Genomic DNA, 24672 nt, shown 5'->3' with positions numbered 1-24672 from the left:
TCTCTGTCCATTCTTCTTTTTCCCTGTTCATTTCTTCTCTGAAGAGCTCTTCTATCAGGTCTTCAGTGATTTTTAACATTCTCACATTCTCTATTTCTTCTGGCTTCGGTATCAGACTGTGTCTGACCCTATGCAGATTCACGTAGGCTTCGTTGAGCTTAGCTAGTTTGGAGCACATCTTCTTAGGAGGATGAGTCGACAATGGATGGCTAGACTGGGAACAACCCGGTTCTTAAAGTGAAAGCGCGGACGTGAAGGAAAACATCCCCCACACGGTTTTCGAGCCGCAACGTTCATGAGAGGGATAGTAAGAAATGAAAGAGCATCAATCCAACATTCTTCTAGCTAAACAAACCACAAAGGCATTTTTTTCAAAACACAACATTTTTTATTCAAAAATCACTTAACACTAACTAACAACAACTCCAACATTATAACATCAAACAATTTTTTTCAAATTACAAACATTTTTTTCTTCAAATACAATCTACTTTAAACAAGGCTGACAACGTTGTGAATGAAATTGTGATTTCCAATGTTGGAAATCATTAGGCCATTGATGGACACTACGTTTCCTAGCTTGAGACAAAAGATAAGCATAATGGTCACAAAACCATCGATCTACTTTCACATCGTTTCTAGCAGAAGAACGAGGATCGAAATGAGTCACTAAATGTTCTAAGGAATAGCCCAGGCTGCGATGATGCAGAAAATACACGCAATATTGTCCACACACCAAGGAATCTGTGCCTTGTAATTTCACGTTATTGAATCGGGTGGTTTGAGCATTTCTTCTCATAAAGTCTATGATATCGTCTTCCAAAGGGGGCAATCCGTACGAATCGAAATATTCCACACATCCTTCTTGAGGAAAGTAGACGGCTACCCAGTGGGTTCCTGGGAGATGACTTTCGTCCGTGTTGATCACGTAAGCTTGATGGTCTTTAGGTTTGCGATGAGGGAGTTCATCTTTAGCACAGACGACGGGATTCCAAGAAGACGTATACGAACTGTGGTTCAAAAGGTAATAAAGTTCCCAGGTATCCATTGTTTTTTGTGTTTGTTTTTCTTCTTCACAGGTAATAATAAGTTGTCAATTCGATCCTGACTTTTTGCTTGAAAATGTCTGACGAATAAACGGTTATTCGTTCTGTTTCCTCACTCTGATTCAGGAGAGCTTCGATGCGATGGATCTCTTGAGTGGTTAATGCTGGACAAGAATGTTCACGCAAGTCTTTATACCACTGGTGCAACACGTCTTTGTTCGAGATGAGACTCCAAGCTTCGTCCAGATACTCGTCCAATTTTTCTTCTTGACTCAACATCAGGCATTTATCGTGTTGAATTTGACTGGGATGATCGTTTTGACATCCATAACAATTTTTCTTGATCAATTCCGTCATTTTGTCGACCAAGTGTTTGGCAAAACAGGAGACTAAATGGGCTTCTTGTTCTGGCCATCTCGACTTCATCAAAACTTCTTCGTCTTTGTCTTGAGATTCTTCTCCTTCCACGGTCTCCTTACATTCCATCTCCAAAGTGTCTCCACTAGGTAAAGAGGGACAGCAGTCTTCCATGGCTTTCTAATAATCTAGAATGACTTCTCTCAAACTGTTGATTTCTATGGTATTATCGAATTCTGCATACAGGATGACGTTCACTGTTGCTGGCAGAGGATTTGCAAACTGAAGTTCCACACGAATCTGGCCAGATTTTATAGGGTGGAAATGTCCCTCGTCGCTGCCTTGGTCTGGAGTGAAATCGAAAGCCCACAAAGCATAGCCTCCGTCATAATCGTCATACTCAATGCCGTGACTGGTGTTGGTTCCTAACTGGCCGGTGGCTTCGTACAGGGACAAGTACGATCTCAAGTAATTTTTGTTGGCAAAGTCAGGTTCGAAAGGTCGGGTACACAAGGTCTTGCCATCGCGACTGACTTCGATTTTCTTCACGTTGAAGTGTTGAAAGTTGAAAGGATTTTCTTTGATGGCTCTGTTGAAGGCTGAATTCAGGACCATACCAAGGATTAAACGCTTGGGTAACTGTCCTTGGAACAGATGATCTTCGATCATGGATTGCTGGTTAGCAGGAATGGTGAACGTTTTCACTTCCACACGTCTTATGGGATACTTGGCAGTCGTTCTGCTCAACGTTTGACTGATGTCGTTACCTACTTTGGGTAACACTTCTACGCGTCGTACGTAGAGTTTGGCCTCTAAAATTGTGCTTTTAGGAGCCTTAGCAAGATCAGCAGCCTGCAAATGGAAAGTGGTACTGCTGCGATTCAGTCTCAAGCGGACATTCACCCCGTTCAGCAAATATTTCTCTTGCAACCACATGTCCAAATGCAAACGATCCATCAGTTCTAAACTGTTCTTATTTAGGATTTTGCTTTCTCTTGCCTCAAAGCCTTCATTGCTTGGATCTATTGCGTCGAACTTGTCCGGTGTGTCATCTACCCATAGCACACAGGCATTGAGATGACTTGTCTTGGCATCTGTTCCGTACGTCAAGAGATTTTCCAGGTAGGCACGGTAAGGGTATGTATCCATGCTGCTGCTGACCAGTTTGTTATTCAAGTACAAATCCACTGAGCTGAACAAGGAATGCATGAAATTGTTGACGGGAGCTATATTATCATCGTCTTCTACTCCTTTGTCATCTTTTTTTAGAACTTGGACTTTCAAGTACAAGTAACTGCTATTCAGATCGATGTAATCTTCGGGCTGTCCTTTGATTTCAAACTCGATGGGAGCGGAATCGGTCAATGAGGAGACGGGATGAAATTCCACCCATTGGGATTCTTGCATGGTCATCATGGTGGGGGGCATGGCAAACAGATCCAGTTCCGTCTTGGAACAGGCGCAAGACTCTCGGTGCATCATTTTTTGTTGTTGCTGTGTTTCAATAATCGAAAACGTCTAAGTCTCGAACGGTTCTTCTTTTCTTGGCCTTTCTCGCTTGAAGTCTGGTGAAAGGGTGTTTTCTTCTTCTTCGTCTCTTTCTGCCTTGTCCTTGCTGAATGCTTGACTCGGTAGCGTGCAGGGCATTTATAGGTGTGTCTCGTCGGCCTAAAATGTCTTTGCCCGTTTGCAGCAAGACATTTTTGCCTGCCCTCATGAAGGCTTCTTTAGGGTTCTGTTTGTCGATGATGACATTTTGGAGAAATTCTTTGCCTTGTGTCAGTGCCGCATCTTTCAAGGCGTGCAATCCTCGTGTCACCATCGGTTTCAACACTGGGGCCACCGAACGAAAGGCCGATTTTAACATGTCTCCTAAACCGTGTCCTCGCTGTCGAGCCACCCCTTGGTACACTGGATACATGACTTACTTACGAGTCGTGAGAGAACCGTTTTCGAAAATGGAGTTTCACCGTGACTTTTCCTTTGTTAGTGAATGGAATATTTTGTCCCAAATCTCCTTTTATAGTAATGTTGACCGTGTCCAAATACGACTTAGTGACCGGCAAATAGTGAGGATGGACAAATTCGCGGTGGACGTGATAAGTGTTTCCACCTTCCTCGTCAGCGTTTGTGGCAGAATCTACTTTGAAAGGAATGACACGCAGTAACGGTACGGAGGTGTGTCCCACCACGTTGTATTCCACCACATCGGAGTACACGAACATCAAATTCAGTCCTTGGTTCAGTTCTACCGGGGTACGAAAATACTGGCCAAAAGTCACGTTGTCGAAAATGACTGGTAATTCGGGTGATGTTTTTCGTTCTAAGTTCTTCCTCAGCTCCGTGTCCCCGCCCAACATGTCATACAATTCGGAACAAAATATAATGGACACGATTTTACTTCGCTCAAATTTCATCAAGAAGCGACGAGCTACTTTGTGGTACTCCATGGTGACACTTTTGTTCCTGAAATTGTCCTTCTTAAAAACTTCCCCAAACACACCATTAAACTTGGAGGCTATGGTGCTGACCAAATGATGACCACTGAAATAATAGCCTGGGGGAATCACAAAGTTGTAGGTCCACGTTTTAACTTTCTCATCATAGGTTTTATTGTCATATTTGACATTCTTATCCAAGTACTCTTGCAATGGCTCGTCATGAACTTCCACCGTAAAAGTATTTTGCTGGGCAATGACATTGAGGACTTGGGTCGGGTGAATCATTTCTACTAAAGCCACTTCCCAATGGGCTTCGTGATCTAAGGGGATGGCTTGAGGTAATTTGGCTGTGTAACAGCACAACGTGTTGTTGGGAAACACCTCCATGGAACTGTCACTGGGTAAGGTTAAGTAAAATTGGTTTTGGTGACTCATAATTCCAGAGTTCTGTGGCTGTCCGAGGGGATATTACTGGACGTCAGAGGCGTGTCTCCGCCCAAAATGGGGTTCTGATTGTGGTTGGAGTGGTGACTGGCACTGGCACTGGACACAACGTTCCCGTTCGAGGAGAATTTCAGGGAGGGATTGGGAAGTAGGTAACCGATGCAACTGCTCAATAAAATGGTCCACAATTGTTTGTCTCCTTGTTGCAAACTCAAATTGGCGATGGCTGCTCCGATGACACAATACACCACGAAGATTTGGCAGAAAAAGACGATTTGCGTTTTAGGCACACGTTCTCCACACCACACCCACAAGGGTTGTTTTTGTAAATCTTGCACAGAAGAACTAGGGGAAGAAGGACTGGTCGACGTAGCTGCGTCTGCTGTGTGAAAGGGCATGATGGTCACTTCTTCTTTTTATAGTCGATGACTTGCGAAGCGTCGATCCAAGAATCGAAACTGGGTGGATATCCTTTCCAACGTACTTTGACTTCTTTGACACGTCGTTTGCCCACTTTACGGGTTCTGCGTTCGAGAATGCTTTCGATGTCGTACACGTCGTCTTCTTTTTTGGTGACACGTTGTAACTCGGGCAAATAAAACGTTCCTTTGAGTACTTCTCCGTTCATGTCTTCCAATTTATAGACGGCAGGATGACGGCCATGTACTCGTCCAGTGACGCGAAACAGTTCGGTCGTCCAGTTAGGTAAGTAACCTTTGTCGAAAGTGCGTTTGGTTTTGCCAATGCGCACCCAATCTCCTACGGTCAACTCTCCACTTTTCTTGGGGACAGCCCTCGTCGGGGACGTACCGAACAGGCGCTCGAACACCAGCACTTCGTTGTCGGGAGTCACGTCTTGCGGGGCACGTCCGATGCTTCGATGGTAAGATTGGTTGTACGCTTGCACCAGGTGCGGTAAGATGTCGATGTACTTCAGAGTGTGGTGATGCGTAAAATATTTCCACATGCGTTCTTTCAAAGTGCGTTGAAAACGTTCCACGATGCTGGCTTTGGTTTCGGGATTCTCGGTGGTAAAAAAATGAATGTCACGTTTCTTTAATTCTTTTTGGAAAGCTTGGTTCAGAAATTCGGTGCCTTTGTCCGTTTGCCATCGAAGAGGGCGACGGCCACTTTGTTTCAACACCCGTTGCAGGGCTCGCACTAACTCGCTGCTCGATTTGGAAGTCAAAGGCACGACCCAGGCAAATTTGGAAAAGACGTCGATGACACAAAACAAATATTTGTAACCACGATTGTAGCTGGCCAAATGAGAGACATCGGCTAAATCGGCTTGCCATTGATGATCGATGCCTTCCACTCGGGTGCGACTTCTGGCAAACTTGCGTCGAATGGGTTTGTGTAAAGTGTAGGTAGCTTGTTCTTGTAACCATTGTTGCACTTGAGGTAAACGGAGACTTTTCAGTCGCGTTTTGGCAGCACGATACAATTTTTGAACTCCTGCGTAACCTGCAGGATGGGAGGGATCGTAGTAAATGCTAGCTAAGACTTTTTCCATTTTTTGTGTTGATTGGTGTCTTAATAAGGCACCCACTCTTGGAAGAGGCTACTCTTTTTCTCTTGGGGTATTTTCTTGGATTGCAAGGCTTTGCGTGTGCGGCCAGCAATAGGTGTCGAAGAGGAGGAGGATGTCTGAGCAGGGGATATCGGTTCTTGTTTCACTTCTGTCTTCACTTCTGTCTTCACTTTCTTTTTCTCTTGTGAGGAAGAAGGGGTGGCCATCATCTTTTTAATCCATCCAATTCTGGAGGTAGGTGGTGTTGTTAACTTGCGTACTTTTTCGGGTGGAGTTTGAAATCCTTCTTCTTCTTCTTCTTTTCCTTTTTCTGTCTTGACCACTGGTACTGGTACTGGTACTGGTACTGGTGATGGTGCTGGACTTTTCATCAAGGTCTTAAAATCTTTCAAAGTGGGTAGAGCTGTTTCGTCTAAAGCTTTCTGGTGAAAGAGTTGCAGTCTTTGCAAGAGTTGACCGTACTTTTGCGATTTTTCTGTTTCGGACAAATCTTGGCGATCCAGCAAGGATTGCAATTCGTGTTGTAACTGGGACATCTCGCTCAAATTGGGATTGGGAGGTAAATGCGGGGTGCGTTGTTCTTGCCACCGATGGTATTCCATCCATCGTTTGTAAGGCACTAAAGCTAGTTTTCGTCCTTCCATGGGGTTGTCAGGGGTGAATTCTGAGATCTTGGGACTTCCGAAGGCCTTTTTATCTTGCTCCCACCAGTCCTCCCAACATGGTTCCCAAGACTCCTTTCAGTATGGGGCCTAACAAGAGAGGTAAAATGCCTCCACGTTGGACCAACATCTTCTTTTTTTGACGAATGGGAATTTTCTTTTGAACCATTTTCCGAAGAACGTGACGATGTTTGCCTAAGCATTGTTTCTGGTGTTTGGACAAAGGGATAGTGCCTTTCAAAACGTTCAAACAACATTCGCACACGGTATCGATGACCTCTTTGGAGGTCGTTTGAATGAGTTTTTTTCGTAGGGGTGGAGAAGCTTTGGACAGGACAGATAACAGGTCCCCATGTTTGGCTAAACGTGGTGGTAGTCCTTTCCTTTTCTTTCCTTGGGGTTTTCTGGAGGGTGACATCTTTGAGTCTTTAGGAGCACCTAAAAACACTGATACCCTACTCGGTCACAGGCCTTTTTTATACTGGAACGCGTCGCCACTGATTGTCTTTACGTTTTATCAGTTTGAGGACAGGCATGACACGTCGTGCAGGGGTACGTAACGGACTAAATCGAGCCAGTTCTTGCTTGGACAAATCCAGTAAACTTTGTAACATGCCCGATCTTTCTTGAACTTTGATTTTGGGAGAAGGTACTTTGTGAGCAGCAGCCACTGCTGCTAAATGGGAAGGTCCTGCCACTGGGGAAGCTCTTTTGGGGGTCATCAACGGAGAAGTTCTTGGTGTGATCAACGTCTCCAAGTACTCTTCAGTTCCTGGTGACATCAACGGAGAAGTGGACAAACGTGAGGCTACCGGAGACGTTGTGGCAGGTCGTGGCTTGCGAGTGTAAGGTTGCGTCCTGGCTGAAGTGCCTCTCTTGCGACTAGTTTTCTTCTGTGGACTTTTCTTTTTTTGAGGACTTTTTCTCTGTTTCTTTTTCTTGGGGCTTCTTTTCTTTTTCCGGGGTGATGGTGGTGGTGTCTGGTAAGAGGAGGGTCCTGCCACTGGAGAAGTTATTCTTCTTGGGGACTTGGTCTTTTTCTTTTTCTTCTTGGGGCTTCGTTGAACTTTTGTCTTGGGGATAACTTTGGGGGCATTAGGATCCCATCTTAAGAGTGAGCGAATGATGACCCCTCCTAGAGTACCGCTCCCTCCAGGTTTCAAAATGATTTGTTTTTTGGTTTGAGTGTCGATGCGGGGATCAGCCAGTTGGACCAAAGCGACTTTGTTTCGATCGAAAAAGCGTTGGGTTTGATGAGGAATCTGAATGATTCCTTGGAGTAATTGACGTGCCGTCACCGTGAACCATCGTAAGACTTCTTTGAGACTAGCTTCTAAGACACGGGCTCGTGTTTGTGGATCTTTTTCTCGGCTGATGCCATACAAGGCACGAATCAATTTGACGGGAAGATGTGACTGAAGGGACGTCATGTTCACACTGTGTGAGACAGACGAAAAAGGGTCCGAGGTTTTTATAGATTTTTTTCATGGGAGGAGTGAAATGAAGTCGAGGACGGAGACGTGTACAGGACAGGTCCTCCGTCTTGGCACCAGTGGTGAAACAAGTGGGTACGAAATCGCAAATCCTCGGGGGTCGTAGGTTTCAAATCGACGAGTAAATAGGCGTGTGGAGTTTGAGTGGCATCGTCGTACGCCTGAGTCAGCCAAGGCGTTCCTAACTGTTTGGCTAAGACTTGCACTTGCGATTTATCTCGAGGGCTTTTAAACAAGACCACGTAATGTGCATTGAGACTGATGGTGCGATGGGCTTTACTTTGTTGAAACAAATTTTGGGTGATGTAAACGACACTGGCATTACGGTGATGCCCTTTGCGCGTGAACCACAATTTAATTTCTTCTTCGTCTTCTCCTAACATGTCGTCGAAAATGACCAAATGGGTTAGACGGGAGTCAGAGACGATGCCATCGTCTTCTTTAGGAATGCCTTCCACAAACACGATGGAATCGCCTTGACTTTCTCGCAAGAGGTTGTACGCCGATTGCCACTCTTTGTAACACCACACGATCCGTTGAGGGGGCCGATCGATCAAATGATGTTTATGTTCGATCAAACGTTTGACGAATTCGGTTTTGCCCGAACCGCTAGGTCCAGCAATGAGCATGTTAAAGGGATGGCGAAGATACAAAGCCTCCCAACTGGCACGATCTAAGTGTTCGTCGATGACTTTGACAGTAGAGGAAGAGGGAGCAGAGACAGCAGAGGTAGCCATGGTATGAGAAATGTCACTTGTGACACGAAAAAACAAACAAGACAAGAGTTTATATACTTTTTCAGAACACGTTTATTGAATGTTTCAAATATGAACACGAAAGACAAAAATACATACAACCCAAATAGTGATGTACAGGAATATAAAACACAGCAAAGTGATCAAAGTGGAATATAAACAAGTGTCTGTACAACATGTTTTGGTTAACCAAGATGTCCTAGGGACAGTGTGTAATGTTCTTACAGTTTCTACATGAGGTATTGTCACACAAGTGTCCTCCCGGAATGACCTTTCAGGCATGTCCATGACAGTCCTGTCCTGAAGCGAGTGGTTGTTCTCGGTGACGGGTTCTTCTGGCACCGTCACTAACACGGGTTGAAAAGTAACTTTTTTCCTTGAACAACTCTTGTGCATACTGGGCCACTTCTTGGGTCCAAGCCTCAAAACCCCCCTTTTTCCAATCACGAACATCTGTCCAATGGGCATGTAAGTCACAAGCTACACACACATCGTCATACACGTCTTGGGTCGCTAAAAGTTGACGAATCTTTTTTTCCTGTTGAGGTCGAGAAGTATCCAGATGAAAACGCAAGGCTTTGAACAAAAGGAGTTTTTCGTGACCATTTAAGGCCATGGAGGTGGTAAGTACTGATCGTAAAGAGTCCACAAAGAATCGGCTGGTAAACGAAATCCCAGAAAACAAGTCACTAAGACACACACCACTTGTCGTCCAAAATTGAATGGATACAGTTCTTGTAATAATTGATGGTAATGATCCACGGTTTGAATATGGTCATTGAGTTCCTTCCACGGAATCTGTTGAATGATATGTGACATAATCCGTGGCATGGCAACTTGATTTTATAGTGTCTTTGTTTCGGAAGCAATAAAGGTAATTTCTAACCAAACACGTTCGTTCTCCAGTAGGGAATTTAAATGTTACATACTGTAACTGAAACGCCAGAGTTTGTCTAGATGTTTCGTCTTTTTCTAAGCAGATTCCATGTAACAAATGTTGGTAATCCTTTAACTCGTCTTCCTCAATACGTTGCAGTAAGTGAATCTCCAAGTAACCAAAATTACGAACGTCTAGCCCATCATCATTCATATACTGAAAGTATTCAACAAGGTCTGACCAGTGAAAAAATTTCTGACGAATCAGTCCTCTTATACCATTCAGGTACCAGTGGTTAAAGATCTGGTGACGTAACGGATGCAATTGTTCTTTACGTTTCACTTGTATTTTCACCAACTCTCGATAAATCCTTTCTCTCAACTCCTCAGGCAAGCCCAAAATGTACTCTTGTAAAGTATCCATAAGTATATACACTGTTTTTGGAATCGCTGGGTGGTAGCCAATAGCCTCGTTTAACTTTGTGCCTAATGTAATATCCACTCATAATCAGTCTTCTTGTACTTTGGAACAGAGCATAATTTAAAAACGGATGAATCACTTTGAGTTTGCGTTTCACTTGTATTTTGATCAGTTCTCGGTAAATGCGTTCTCTCAACTCCACAGGCAAAGCACGAATGTTCTCTAGCAAAGTATCCATGAATAGGTCATACTAAATCCTCTTTGGTCTGACACAAGAAATGTACTCTTTGCACAAACATGGTTTCACTTCAGTGTCGAATTTAAATCGTTGAGTCACTAATCTACACATTACAATTCGTTCAGAAGTTTCCTCTTTCACCAAGTTGACATTGTGTTCAAAAAGTTTGTAATTCGTTAACTCTTCCTCTGGAATTCGATGCAGTACGTTTACAATGTAGTAACTACAATCGTCCATACCAAACCATTCCTTTTTATAACCAGAAGGTCGTTGATCAATGTCTGTCCAATGGAACACTTTCAATTGAATCAGTCCTTGTATAGCCTTCAGGTACCAGTGGTTCAAACACCGGTGACGTATCGGATGCAATTGTTCTTTACGTTTCACTTGTATTTTGACCAGCTCTCGGTAAATGCGTTCTCTCAACTCCACAGGCAAAGCACGAATGTTCTCTTGTAAAGTATCCATGAACAGATGATTATGGTAAGAAGTTACTTCAATGTCTCGGTCCCACTAAAGGTAAGTAATGACAATTCGGTGACCATCGAGCATGTTCAACGTAGGCCGAATCTTGCGGTTCCCAGTGGTGAAGTGACACACCGCAACTGAAGCACTTGACTTTATCTCCTTCGCCCAAGTAGAAAAATCCGGCTCTGGCTAATTCTTCGGGGGTCGGTCCTCCCAGATACTTTGGCCATTTTCCTTTGAACGATTGAAGACGATTTTCAAAGTCGCAGTATTCCGACAAACGCACAGGAAACGAATATTCGTCTTTCACAGGTTCGTTTCGATGAGGGTTGGGTGACATGAACAGGAGTTTGCTCAGGGCTGGATGACATCCGTAGGGAGGTAAACGTGAAGGTCGACATTCCCCTTTAAAACGAAACCCAGTAAAATGTCCAAGAGGACGAGCAGCATCGCTTTCGCATCCCACAGGTTTGACACGCACAGCATCACTTTCCATGACAGGGGTAGGGGTACTAAAGTTCCCATGATGCTTTACGGCATCGCTCAGGTCACAAGGTACAGCATCGGTCCCATCGCAAGGCTCACAATCGCACTCGTCTGCAAACTCCGTTACGCAATTACAATGGTAACCACATGGACAATCGCAGTTTCCTTCCGGACATTTTCCGTCGCAATGCCTGGGTCTTATCCATCCAGTATTAGTCACACTAGAGGAAGATACAACTTTTTTACAATCCCCAAACTGAAACGATGTCTTTTTCAAAGTATTCATCTTGTTCGCTCGGTCTTGGTAGTCACAATGAACTATCGATCTTGACCATAGCCCCTTTTTTATACTAGTCTCAATGCAGTCTCCAACTTGTACATCTTTCCTTTTTTACGTTTTTTATGTCCTGTTCTGGAAGGTACCGTCTCTAAGGTACCGTCAACATTGTACCGTAGTGTGATGGGTGGAAAGGCCATAGAAAGGTAAGGGCAGTGCGGAGACCATCGAGTATGCTCCAGAATAGCTGAATCTTTATAGATACATAGATCCATTCGTAACTTCAGTCCGCAAGCGAAACACTGTACCTCGTATCCCAATCCTGACTCAGGTCCCAAGTAGACAAATCCTGTTCTAGCTAAAACATGCGAAGAAGGTAATCCTTCCCTATTCGTAGGCCATTTCTGAAACGTGTCCAATCGACGGGCACAATCACAATAGTCAGGTAAGAAGACTGGAAAATGGTAGGGTTTGAACTTGGAGTTCTCATCGGGTTTCTCACTCGATTCTTGCTGTGGCGAAGTCATCTTTCTGGTGGGGTAACTATCCTCTTACAACCAATGTTTTATACCAACGTGTCCATACGGTAAGGTGAAATGATTGGGAAGTCGAACTCGCTTCTGGTACACGATTTGATAGACTTTTTCCAAGGGCCGACTGACGATGTGGTGAGTGGGTAAACGTACAATCTTGTTCGGTTGATAGGTGGTCACTTTAAAGTTTCCATCCTCTCCCGATTGCAAGGCTTCTTTCAATACCCCAAAGTTGACCACTCGACTGGTACGATAATTCAGAGTCAGTCCTTTCACTTTGCACGTCGTGTGCACTTCTCCTTGTTTGTCCCGGTATTCGTAGCCGTAATTTTTGGGACCGCCACTGACGAAACTTAGAATCTTGTCGTCGGGATGCTCGTCTGTCCAGGCTCCTAAACGGTCTCCTTCGATGTTAGGGTGATGTTGAATCGGGTGATGGATGTAAATGCAACTGTCCGTGTCAAAGTACAGGACGCGTTCTTCTAACAGTTCTAAAGCTTCGTACAATTTTAAGCGAGCATGAGCTGTCACGTAAGCCGCAATGATGACATTTCCAAAAGGGTCGTCTTGTACAAAGTCCAGATCTTCTTCGTAATTGACCAAGATTAAATTCTCTCGAACGACGTCCACGTGTTTCATGTATTTGGTTTTGTCGTGAATCATCTGGAAGTAGCAGGAAGGTTCTGTCAAATATTCCGTCTTGGGTAAACACGGTCGTTGTGCCATTTTACCCCACAAGCAATTTAACATCACTTTGGCAAACGATCGCCTGCCTTCGTTTTTCTCGATGTGGTCTAAAGTGATGCCTTCTTGTTCCCGGTATTTCTCTTTGAATTTTATTTGGTCTTCGGGAGTGTGACACCAGGAAGGATAGCCGCTGGCTTCTTGCTTCAGTTTCAAAAAGGCATCCACGTAGTCGGCGAAAATGCCTTTCTGAGTAGGGTCACCTTTGCAGTACTGTTGTGTCTTGGGAAAGTGGCAAATTTCGTACACTTCTAACAGTTGGTATCCCATGTCCAGAGCTTTGAACAATTCTACGCTGACCCAAGTTCCCGTCAAGGCCCGTTCTTCCTGACTGTGCTGACAAGGTTGGTCTTGGTTGCACGTTTCGGCACAAGTACGGCACAAGGGAAACATCAGTTTGCCTTGACAATGGTGAGGTAAGACGGGGTGGTATAGGTTCGTGGGAGGCAAAACTTTGCACTTGATCAAGCCTTCGTATTGTCGAATGTTGACCAGGTCGATGTGTTCCGTCAGCAATTGCGGGTGCCCTACAGGAAAGCGACAATATTTGCACACGTAGGGATACAGCGAACACACGTCCAAGTATTTGATTTCTTCTCCTTTCTCTTCGTCGGCTTGGTACAGCAAACAGGTGGCATTGGTCCTTCCTCCGTACAAACTATCCCTTGGGTTCAGCGGGTCCATGAACTGGTAACTTTCCACGAGGCGTTTAAACTCGGGATCGGTTTTCATACGGTGATCGTACTCGTGTTCCCACATTTCCACCACTTGGTATCCTTCCTGTTCTAACTTTAGGCGTCGCTGACAAGTGTCCTGGTACAAGTCTTCCATGGTTCGTTGCAAAAACTGATTTTTAGTGCCACGGTCAGGGTAACAAACAGGACATCCGTGAAATAAGCAACCGTTAAACTCGTACACGATCTTGGGGTTTTCTAAGTCCCAGCCATCGACCGAATACGTTCCGATGGTCTTTTCGCCCCCTCCGTTGCGGGCATGCTGAATCCACTTGTCTTCCTTGTCGCACAAGTAATGTAACCAACGTAGGGCTTTGACCGAGTATTGACGTTTGACAAAGTGGGTCGTTTGAGGGCTGATGACAGCCACGGTGTTTTCAGGCATGAATCGTTGTCGATACACTAGGGAACACGCTTTGGCAATGGTGCAAGCTTCTTTCAAAGGATCCACCCCTCCGTGTTCCATGAACAGTTCTCGAAATTTTCCACAGCAACGCCGTAAAATGTCCACGTCGGAACGACAATACTTTAGCATTTCTTCCTGAAAGTCGAAAGGGTCCGAAGCGTGAGCCTGGTACCAAGCGTAGAAAGCTTCTCGTTGTTCGGTACGCATGTTGTCGGGGTCGTAATAGTGAGCCTCAGGTAAATGGGGTAGAACGGCGTGTTGATTGGCTTCCGTATTGAAAAAGTGTGGAAAGTACCCTTTAGCCATTTCTGTCATTCCAAACGTTTTAGGCATTCGACTCAAAGGCATGGCCAAATAGCTCATCGAATCTTTAAACTGCACTTGTCCCACTTGCATGAAAATGATTTTGGCTCCGTTCAAAGTCACTTTAGGACGCTCGGTGCCTTGTTCCGTATAGTACCTCAAAAGAAACTGTCCATCGTATCCGGAAAAATTGTGAGCCATCACCGTGGCATGACGATGACAATCTCCGTAACGTTCGATGTCCTCTTGGCTCCACGTCTTGTCAACGGGGTCTAAGACCCATTGGGCAAAATCGGCTAACGTGTTCGGTCCCCGAAAGATTTTTTCACGTCCTCCGGGTATCTTGCTGCAGTGAGGGCAATGACTGAAGATAGGTTCTTGAATGCACTTCTCGCACGCTCGATGAGCCACGCAAAAATTAGGAATGTGAATGCCGGTCTCTTGCATGCATTCGAAATCGAAAAAGATGAAATTGCCTTTCTTCTTGTGACCGTCCTCTTTCTCTGGTGAGGGTTGGTATTTTTGCACGTAACATTGGTGTTCCAAGTCCACGATGTGGTGACAAATGTGACATTTTTTCTTTCCTGAACATACGTGTGCCTTGGTATTATTGGTACGTATGACTTGTTCACACGTAGGGCACAATCTCAGCAGTTGACAAGCGCATTTCTTCTGTGAACCTTGCGTCTTCAAATGTTGTTGGTAACAGGTAGGGCTGACAAACGTGCGCAGACAAGTGGAACAAGGCACTGGTTCTTCGCTCAGACAGGGTGAAGAGGCCAAACATCCTGTGCATTTCGATCCACAATGTTTGTGTTGCTCTCGATTGTTATAACCATGGTCACATTTCTCACAATAATAAACATATCCCAGGAATCCAGTGATACTGGTAATGGTATCGAAATGGTCATCATGATGATAAAGGTGAATGTATTTTCCGTCCTTAAAGTCTTGGCCTCGAAACAACAGAGGTCCGCGCACTTCTTGAGGGTGCACTTTCAAGGTGTAGCGTGGAGCTAGGGCATCTTGCAATTTTTGCATCTCAGGAATGCCACAGGGTGTGTCTTTGGGCAGTCCGGCTTGTTGTAACAGGAGTTCTGCTTCGTTTCGTTGTTTGGCTCGGTCGGAACGTTGAATAGTGTTCCAGGTTCTTTTCCATTCTACCGTGTCGTTCTTGTTGGCATAGGTTCGTCCCACCACGATGGCACGGGCTAAACACATCTGGTCATGAGGGTTGTTAATTCGGACGAGACTCGTTTTGGTGTTGCGAAGGTCGTCCACCAATAACATCTTTTTGCGTCCAGTCCCTTGAGGAGGAGAGACGTGGGTCATATCCAGTGTGGCTTTACCATCGGTGATGTCAAACTGATCATTAGATTGTTGTACGTGTTGAATCTTGTCCATGACTTTGGAAGCAGTTAATTCTGCAGGGGTGCTAAACTCGATCCAAACAGGGGATTTCAAACCGTCGTGTTGTATGGAAAGTCTCAAGCGATCGTCTTCTTTGGGTTGACATTGTCGCTTGAGTGCAGTGAGCAGAGAATCCCACACTCCGGTGATGAACCCTTCTGCTTTCTCTAACGGTACTTCGGACTTGAAATCTTTAAACTTCACCGTGTATTTGTAAGCCGTGGTTCTAAATTTTCTAGAGGAGCGCTTTTCCGTCTCTCGAATGGAATAGTACTTTTCAGGGTTGACAAAGGGTGGTGAACTTGGTTTAGAGGGTTCGGATTCTGGTTCACTCATGTCCTCTTCAAAATCACTGGCATGAATTTGTGCCAAGATTTCAGCCCTGGTACGAGGCGATAGATCACGTTTCTGCCTCTTACTTTCTTCTTTCTTCTCGAATGAATGGGATCGTTTCATCTTGAAAGCAAAAAGTCAAATGACTCAAGTTCAAACACCATAAACTACTTTATAGTCATAGCAGACCAGCGTATATAAAAGGGTGTGTGTCTTGTCCTTTCACTATTCATTTCACTCTCGAGCCGAGCACAACGATGGAAGAGACTGACCAGATGGAACGTTTCGTCAGAGCTTTGCGAGGGGTCATTAGAAAATTCTCTTCAGACCAGCCTACGGACTACTCTCCTTCCTTTAGAGATAAAAGTCAAGATACTTGCTATATCTGTCAGAAGAAAGGGCATTGGTCTTCAGAGTGTCCAGACCGTCAAAAAAGAAAAAAAACAGGGGATAAAAAAGACAAAAGTCAAGATACCTGTTATTATTGTAAAGAAAAAGGACATTGGTCTCCAGATTGCCCCAAAAAGAAACAAGAGGAGTCAGAAGAAGAGAGGAATTCTTCAGAAGAAGAGAGGGATTCTTCAGAGGAAGAGAGGGATTCTTCAGAGGAAGAAAGAAGACAGGTGAAGAAAAAGAAACAGGAGAAAAAAAGAAGAAGGGAAGAAAGCGAGGAGGAAGAAGAGGAAAAGAGTGTGACGGTGAAGAAATTCAAAAAACAGAGAGACTAAACAAGGAGAAAAGAAGAAATTAATGAACTTTTTATTAAAGTGTTGAGTTATAAATTGTGAATTGGATTGTAAAAAATGGAGAAAAGAATAAATGAATGATATAAGGTAAGTGTCTTTGAGTTGTGATTTTAAAATAAGAAGCTACACTCACGCACTCATACACAGACACGTATTAAAAGGGTAACATGGGTGAGTTTTTTTTTTTTTTTTTTTGAGTTATTGGCAAATTGAAATTGTATTTCTTTTCGAGAAATGTGGGTGGCCCTGAAAAGGGCCTTTTTTCTTCATGGTGTAGGGGTGAGTTTAAGCAATCAATTTTAACTGCCTTAAGCCTTTGCCACGGCCAAGGCCTACTTCTGGACTGCGTAATGTTGATGATGATAATGATTGGGTTGAAATCACTAAGGGTGGTACGGTAGGCTTAGTCACAGGGTTGACATGTTTGGCTCGGGAAGGTCGTATTCTCTTCGGTCGTGATAAAGAAGTCTGATACATTTGTTTCAGACTTCTTAACTCCGCTAAAATGTCCAACAGTACCGTGACCGTTTGATTTTCACCCTCTTGTTTCTTTGCTGCTACTTCTTCTTGCTGTTGTTTTTTTCTTACCTCTTCTTCTTGTTGCTGTTGCTGTAGGAGAAAAGTCTGTTCCGCTTCCTTTTGTCGTTGTATAAATTTCTCCAATTCTTCTTTCTGTCTCTGTCTAAAATTCTCCACTTGCGGTAATGAAGAAAGTAACGAAGGTTCCGGAACAAATTCTTGCGAGGAGAGAAAATCCACAAAATCCCAATTCACCTCTTCTGAAAGTAAGTCCGGGTTCCCTTGGGCAGTCTCCCCTGCTGGTGCACCCCACTGGATCGTTTTCTGAGTTTCCGTCATGTTGAATCACTGTCGCATAGATTGACTGCACACAAGCGCTAGCGAATCTATATTGACTACGTGACGTCACAGACTGCTCTCTTCGGATTGGATGCGAGCTGACTGAATTCTGTAACGCATGTTCGGATTGGTAAATGAACTCAATCCGTTTCAATCCTTCCTCCGCCTATAAATAAGCGCCGTTCAATGCATTGATTCACCTGTTCTCGTCGCTTCAAGATGTGGACTACAGTTGAGTCATCCACCCTTGTGTCTTCCATGATGTTTCGGACAGACTTGCTCATGTATGTCCGATCGAAGTGGACCGTTGTCCACAGGACAAACACCAGCCTGTGGATACGTAGGATCTACGTCGAAAGACAAGGATGCCTGAAAAGAGTGCTGATGTACGGACCAACAGTAAGACGCAGCCTAAGGACAAGAAGAAGACCAATGCGGTGCCATTTATGTTAATGAATACATTAACATAAAACCCAAAGGCCCTTTTCAGGGCCAGCCATATTTCTCGAAAAGAGATAGTCTTTCCATTGCCTACCCCTTTTTTAAAAAAAATTTTTTTTAAAATTTAAAAAAAATCCCATGTTAAATTCCCCTTGTCCGTAGAGTGACCCACGATTTATTCCCATGTTAATTCCCCTTGTACGTAGATTGACCCACGATTTTTCTCCATGTTAAATTTCCATTGTACGTAGATTGACCCAAGGGTGTTTTTAATGCTAATTCCCATTGTACGTAGAGTGCCCCCCTTCACTACTTGCTAAGTACTCGAAAATGTTTTTATATATTACCACGAGTTTGTTATTATACAAAATAATATGCAAATAGTAAAATGTAAAACTTTTTAGGTCTGGTTAAGCCACAAAACAGGTCATTCTGCATTCCATTTCAAGAGGTACATGCTTCAAATCTTTGATTGTGCAGCCATCTAGCGCGGCACTTACGCATGTGTAGCCCCTTGATCGCTTCGCATACGTCTATTAATTGGTCTTTAATATTTTATGTACTTTCCGATAAGGAACAAAGTTTTTGGTCCCATGAATGTCCTTTTTACACGAATTTACTGTATATCAGTCATATCTTAATTATATATTCTGCTTCTATCATACATCAACGTTCATTTCACTTACCCGTGGTTCCAAGCAGAGAACATGGCTGATTATTGTGAATGTCATATGATAAGGCTGTCACTGTCATGTTATATGATTTGCCAGGTCCAAGTTCGGTGACATTGACGCTACATATTGTTGTGGCCGATGAACAAGCGCTATTCCTCGATGCATTAATGTAATTCTCAGAGCCATTGTGGCTGATGTGAAAGTGTTTTGCTCCTCCTGTATAGTTTGTCTGCCATTGGACTTGTAGGACGGTAGGACTGAGTGAAGTCACATTCAAACACGTAGGTGCTTCTGGCACTGAAGATAAAAAACTTACTAAACTATATGCTGCTAAAGATATGTAATAATCATAATAGATAGGTTAAGTATGTATGTATGTATATATGTATGTATGTATGTATGTATCTCTCTCTCTCTCTCTATTTATATGCCCTATTACATTATTTTCAAGATAATATTGAGCATGATATGTCTCAAATGAAAACTGAAAACTTAAGATGCAAGAATCAATTGAAACGTGGTGTTCGATCGCTTTCATTAGACCTTTTAGGTTTAACAGGACTACAATGACACTGTTCCTGCCATTTAAGGTATACATGTTATGAAATGGTAATGATAGTGCTGAACGAAGATAAACACTTTTAGGACTCACGGTACTAATTCCACTCCAATGGTAAACATATGGAAACACTATCATATTCAAAATTCAATAACTTAAAATTTATGGGTGCTGATAATGACACCTATAATTTTTCGTGCACATCTAACCTTGGTGCAAGCTTATGTGTGGGGAACACCATATGACCTGCGGCAATTTGTTTACATACATGTGCATGAAACACATGTTATTGATTGTGCACCAACTGAATCAGGTGCTACTTTCAGTATTGAGTACTCCTGAGTCAAGCCTGTAAAAATGCTAAAATTGCATCAGTAAAAATTTGTTACATTACATATAGGATAAGCTCTCAAAAGATATTTTTCCTAAAATTTTAATTTTCATTATTAACCAATTATGGACCACCAAACCTGTAAATACTCTATTATTTCTTCACCCATTTCTAGACTGGTTCACAGTTCTTCCGTATAATTAGTACCGTGTGTCCTATAACCAGATTTATTTTTTTTTGAAAAAGTTGTATTTTACTCCTTGATATTAGAGCATAATTGTAAGAAAGAATTGGCCATGCTTGTGCATGGATAATAGTGCAATAGCATTTTATGTGATACCAATACCTATAGTTAAATTGCATCCGCATTACATGTTGCTGTGTTGTATTGTACTTATTAATGGCTTATTCTTGTTATTAAAATAATTGTTTTCTGCCTTTGTATCTTCATGTTATCTTTCTATGGCATGCATGCTACACAAAAGAAACACAAGCATGCTGACATCAGCAAGTATGACATCACAGGGTATCAAATTACATGACGCATTGTATTTTCATCTCTCACTGGCTATAAGACAAGTTTTAAATGTTTTAAATTTCAAAATTGCATTTCTTTTCTTGCTGACTCTCATAGAAATAAGATACAGTGCATCCCTATTCACATCAATCAAACAAAACAAATAAGTGTGCCACATGACAGGTCAAAATGATAAGAGGCCATTGCCCTTTTGTGACTAAAACAAATACACACACCCATGAAGCATCAAGAGATGCTGACATTCCAAACTTATTTAAACTATCATCACATGTGATTCATGACCCCCAAATGTTAATAAAAAGGTATAAAAGCCAAGGAAGAGTTCCATAAGCTTTATTATACTGAATAATTAAATAACATAGTGCTACTTTTTAGTATAAAACTATGGGGAAGGGTGAATAAGCAAAGAATAGACAGAGTAATTTCTTCAAGCCTGGTAATGTTCCCCACAACAAGGGGGGTGGGGAATGTGTATCAACCCAAATAACACATCAACATGAGGTATGTTACATAAGGACAACAAGAGACAAATTTGAAAAAGCTATGCAAAGTTCCTATAATGCTGACATTGATGTTGGAGACAGAAAGTGTATGCACAAACTGTTATGACTCAAGCTATTAAGTATGCTGGAGGTGGAGAAATGTGTGAAAACTTTGCTATGCGAAGACAAGTTCATGTCTCTATGCAATATGCAGACACTGATAAAAATTGTCACTGAATACACTACTTGTTAAATTTAAGTAATAGAATTGAATTGCATATTGAAGTTGTCTAATACATAAATATATACCTACATTTACCCAAAGCTCATAAAAAGTTAAGAAAAAGTCTCAAAATCATTACTGTGGCTACTTTCCACTATAAGCAGTGTTAAATTACTTACTTTTTAATATAAAGCTGAAAACTTGCATACATTATTGAACAAAAGAGAAACAAAGCAAACATTGCAATCACTCAATTACAGTCAAAGGGGAGGTAATACACCTTGATTTGGCAAACCAAATAGCAAGCTCTAATTTACAGCTAAATGATTCCTTACTATTATTTGATGGTAAGAACAGAGCAATGTAGGTTTTATAAATAGCTTTTGTTTCAAATATGAAACCATATTTCTGATATGAAGCTTGTTTTCATTTATTCACAACAACATATATGGTGAACAAAACACATATCACTTAGCGCACGCAGTAACGAAATGCTGAGATTTGGAATAATGTGTTCTGAGACCACAAGTTGCAACACCCTGAGTATAAAGGTTTTCTATCATGGGACTTGGTACATGAAGATAAAAGGGATCTGGTTTGGTGGGAGAGAGCAGTATGTTCACCATGCAGTTGCACATCAAGAATGTTTCAACTGTATGAAGAGAGGTTGGGGAAGAAAAACTGCCTGTGTAAAGAATGCAATACAGATAGGACTTTTGCAGACTTATATTGGGAATGAAGGGTTGAAAACTATTATTTTAAGTGAAAATATCCCTCCCTGCTCCCTCAACAAAAGGAATGCAGAAAAGTTCCAATACTGTTTGCCCAAAAATGTAATGTACCAATATGAGAAACATGCTGAACATAGAATAGGTGTCAAGGAGTTTAATTCTAGGATAAGAAATAAGACCGGTATAATTGATATTCAATGTGACTCGACATATAATAATTCAATTTACATGTTAAGGCAATGCAGCATGTGCAGTTTTGTGCACAGTCCTTATTTTTACAAGGTTCTCTGCTTTGATCTGCTGAGTGTGTCTCTAAAGTTAAATGATCAGTACTGATACATAAGTGTGACATAAGTCGCTTACATATAAAATCTACCCCACCCCACCCCATTTTGGGGAATTATTGCATGTGTTAAATGGTATTTAACCATACAGGCCAATCTATGGGTACCATCATATGAAATTCTGCCATCAGGCCATACTATGCTCTTTTCCCTATGGCCTGAGCTATCTACTTCCACTCTCCAGTGTATAAAACCATCCCCATCTGTCTTTTGTATAGAATTTTTCTCCAAAATCACATGCAAACCATGATAAAAAGACTCCATTATGACTGTCATATGTAAAAACCACCAAATTGATACCCTGGATGCACGTGGTAACCATGGAAACAACAAGCTCCTATTATGGTATAGGTCGCATATAGGACTCACGGTACTAATTCCACTCCAATGGTAAACATATGGAAACACTATCATATTCAAAATTCAATAACTTAAAATTTATGGGTACTGATAATGACACCTATAATTTTTCGTGCACATCTAACCTTGGTGCAAGCTTATGTGTGGGGAACACCATATGACCCGCGGCAATTTGTTTACATACATGTGCATGAAACACATGTTATTGATTCTGCACCAAATGAATCAGGTGCTACTTTCAGTATTGAGTACTCCTAAGTCAAGCCTGTAAAAATGCTAAAATTGCATCAGTAAAAATTTGTCAATATTTTTTTTACATTACATATAGGATAAGCTCTCAAAAGATATTTTTCCTAAAATTTTAATTTTCATTATTAACCAATTATGGACCACCAAACCTGTAAATACTCTATTATTTCTTCACCCATTTCTAGACTGGTTCACAGTTCTTCCGTATAATTAGTACCGTGTGTCCTTTAGGTTCAGGGCATTGTCTCGTTATAGTGTGTCGTAATTTGATAACGGGGCGCCATCTATTTACTTGAGAAAGTAATTGAATAACAAATAAAGTAAACATTTATATAAATACTGGTGTTACTCAGCAAAGTTTATCTTAATGGTGTTGACTGAAAGAGTATGTTTTATCTCAATAAAATGTTTTATAATTATAGCCAATGAAAACAATTTTATCAAAGTTATATTTTTGCTGCAAATTTTTAACTGTGAAAGACACGCATATTTCAATATTTCAATATTTAAAGATTTTCCAAGAATTTTTCGAAACTGCAACATATACATAAAACGGCCTAGTTTATATAAACGAACACAATTAAATTTTTAACAAATGGAATGTCACAGGTCTTGCATCAAAACGCTGCATTTGTATGCTTCGCACTCACGGGTGTTACATTGTTCTAAGCATTGTGTCATTGCTCTCGTTCAAACAATGTACCACACTTACGCGGCTAACTACTATTATACGTGTATTAAAACTGCCATAATGCTGCAAATTTGGAGATAAAATGTCTCTTGAAGTGAACGGTATTATTTGATAGTCGAATCTCACAAACGTAATATTGCATTGGGTGCGACATTGTCTGTACTAGACAATGAGTGCTTTATATGGCGGTTAGAGAATGTTGGTATTTATACCTTACACGTAAAGGATGGTGAATGGGGCTGGTGGTGTTATAATGTAGCTCTCGAAAGACAGCACATTATTCCGGTAACGTCAAAATTACGCGAGTGTTAGGCGCGAAAAGCAGTTTGGTCTTTATCCCTCGCGTGATATATGCGTCATCTTATGCTGCTCATGTGTAACTATGTATGTCACTTTTCTAAACTTATCGAAAGTTATTATCATATTATATTAATACATACCCAGATGGGTGCTTACCTGACCTCGTTGCTGAGTGTGAAAGGGAGCCTATGTTGTAGGCTATTATGATATGGGCTGAACAGAGCCAGCATTCAATGAAACAGCAATGAATACAATCACAAAATGATGTCATAGCTGAGATCTGTTTATTGTACCTTATTGCTTTATTTTAATTTTGTAAAACATTAGAGCTTCAGTAAATGCAGAAAGAGCGCAATTTCAAACGAGGAAACTGAAGTATAGGTTATTGAGATACGAACCCAGGAATATGTTGTGTTTATTATCCATGTATAATCAAATTGTATTAAAGATCACACAATATTCGTTATTTTATGATAATTGATCATCTAACCAGCTTTAGTTTAATAAAGAAAACACCTTTTAATGACATGAGAGAATCTCCTGATGCCTAAGTGGTTAAGGCGTATACTAGTGATGAAAAGAGTACGATTTAGATTCCTGCAATATAGTCAGTCCTGATCGGCCACTGTGGTTTTCACACGAAAGGCTCTTATTCATATTACCTCAGAAAGTTGCAACCTTCAAAGTGTTGCTGTGGTAGAAAACGTTCTCAACATGAAAGAAAGCAAGATACTAGTTTAACATCTAATATCGGCGATATAACATGTTATTCTGGATCATGTAGCTTATAAAATTGTTTGCTACTGTATCAACACTAATTGAAAGTCTATCTGTCTAAACATCTAGTTACTGTATTTGACTTTCACCAGCAAAGAAAATAACTTACGTGTTGCTCCCTGTAAGAAGCAGGCCTTTTCATTATGCACACCATTTGTGAAGGCAAGAATCGCAACATCGTATGTTTTGCCTGGGTTGAGCCCCGCGATAATATATTCACAAACATGGTAAAAAGACGAGGTTACACAGCTAACAGTCTTCGATGCAGTTTCATTTCTATCGCCGACTCTGATTTGGAAATCCGTTGCACCACTAGTAACATTTATTCTCCAGGAGACTTGCAAGGCTGAAGTACTCAGCGTTCTCACTTGGGAACAATCAGGAGCGTTTGGCACTGTTGTAAGCAA

At 41.9% G+C, this 24672-nt stretch overlaps 1 protein-coding gene across 4 annotated transcripts in view; it reads right to left on the bottom strand.

The window, feature by feature from the left end:
• Positions 1–24672, bottom strand: part of LOC149786792 (receptor-type tyrosine-protein phosphatase H-like) — a 103853-nt gene that overhangs the window by 54167 nt on the left and 25014 nt on the right. For 3 of the 4 annotated variants that reach the window (XM_089977291.1, XM_089977292.1, XM_089977293.1), the window contains exons 8-9: positions 24375–24659; positions 18693–18977 (exon numbers count right to left, since the gene is read on the bottom strand). In XM_089977291.1, the coding sequence (XP_089833417.1) occupies positions 18693–18977; positions 24375–24659 (570 nt within the window). The remainder of the gene's footprint in view (positions 1–18692; positions 18978–24374; positions 24660–24672) is intronic. The other variant, XM_089977294.1, reaches the window with a different exon arrangement.

This window comes from Sinohyriopsis cumingii, chromosome 12 (assembly GCF_028554795.1).
Source record: "Sinohyriopsis cumingii isolate HCF-2022 chromosome 12, ASM2855479v2, whole genome shotgun sequence".
Lineage (NCBI taxonomy): Eukaryota > Metazoa > Mollusca > Bivalvia > Unionida > Unionidae > Sinohyriopsis > Sinohyriopsis cumingii.
Note: the sequence above shows the minus strand (reverse complement) of the source record. Positions and strands in the feature narration are given on the sequence as shown.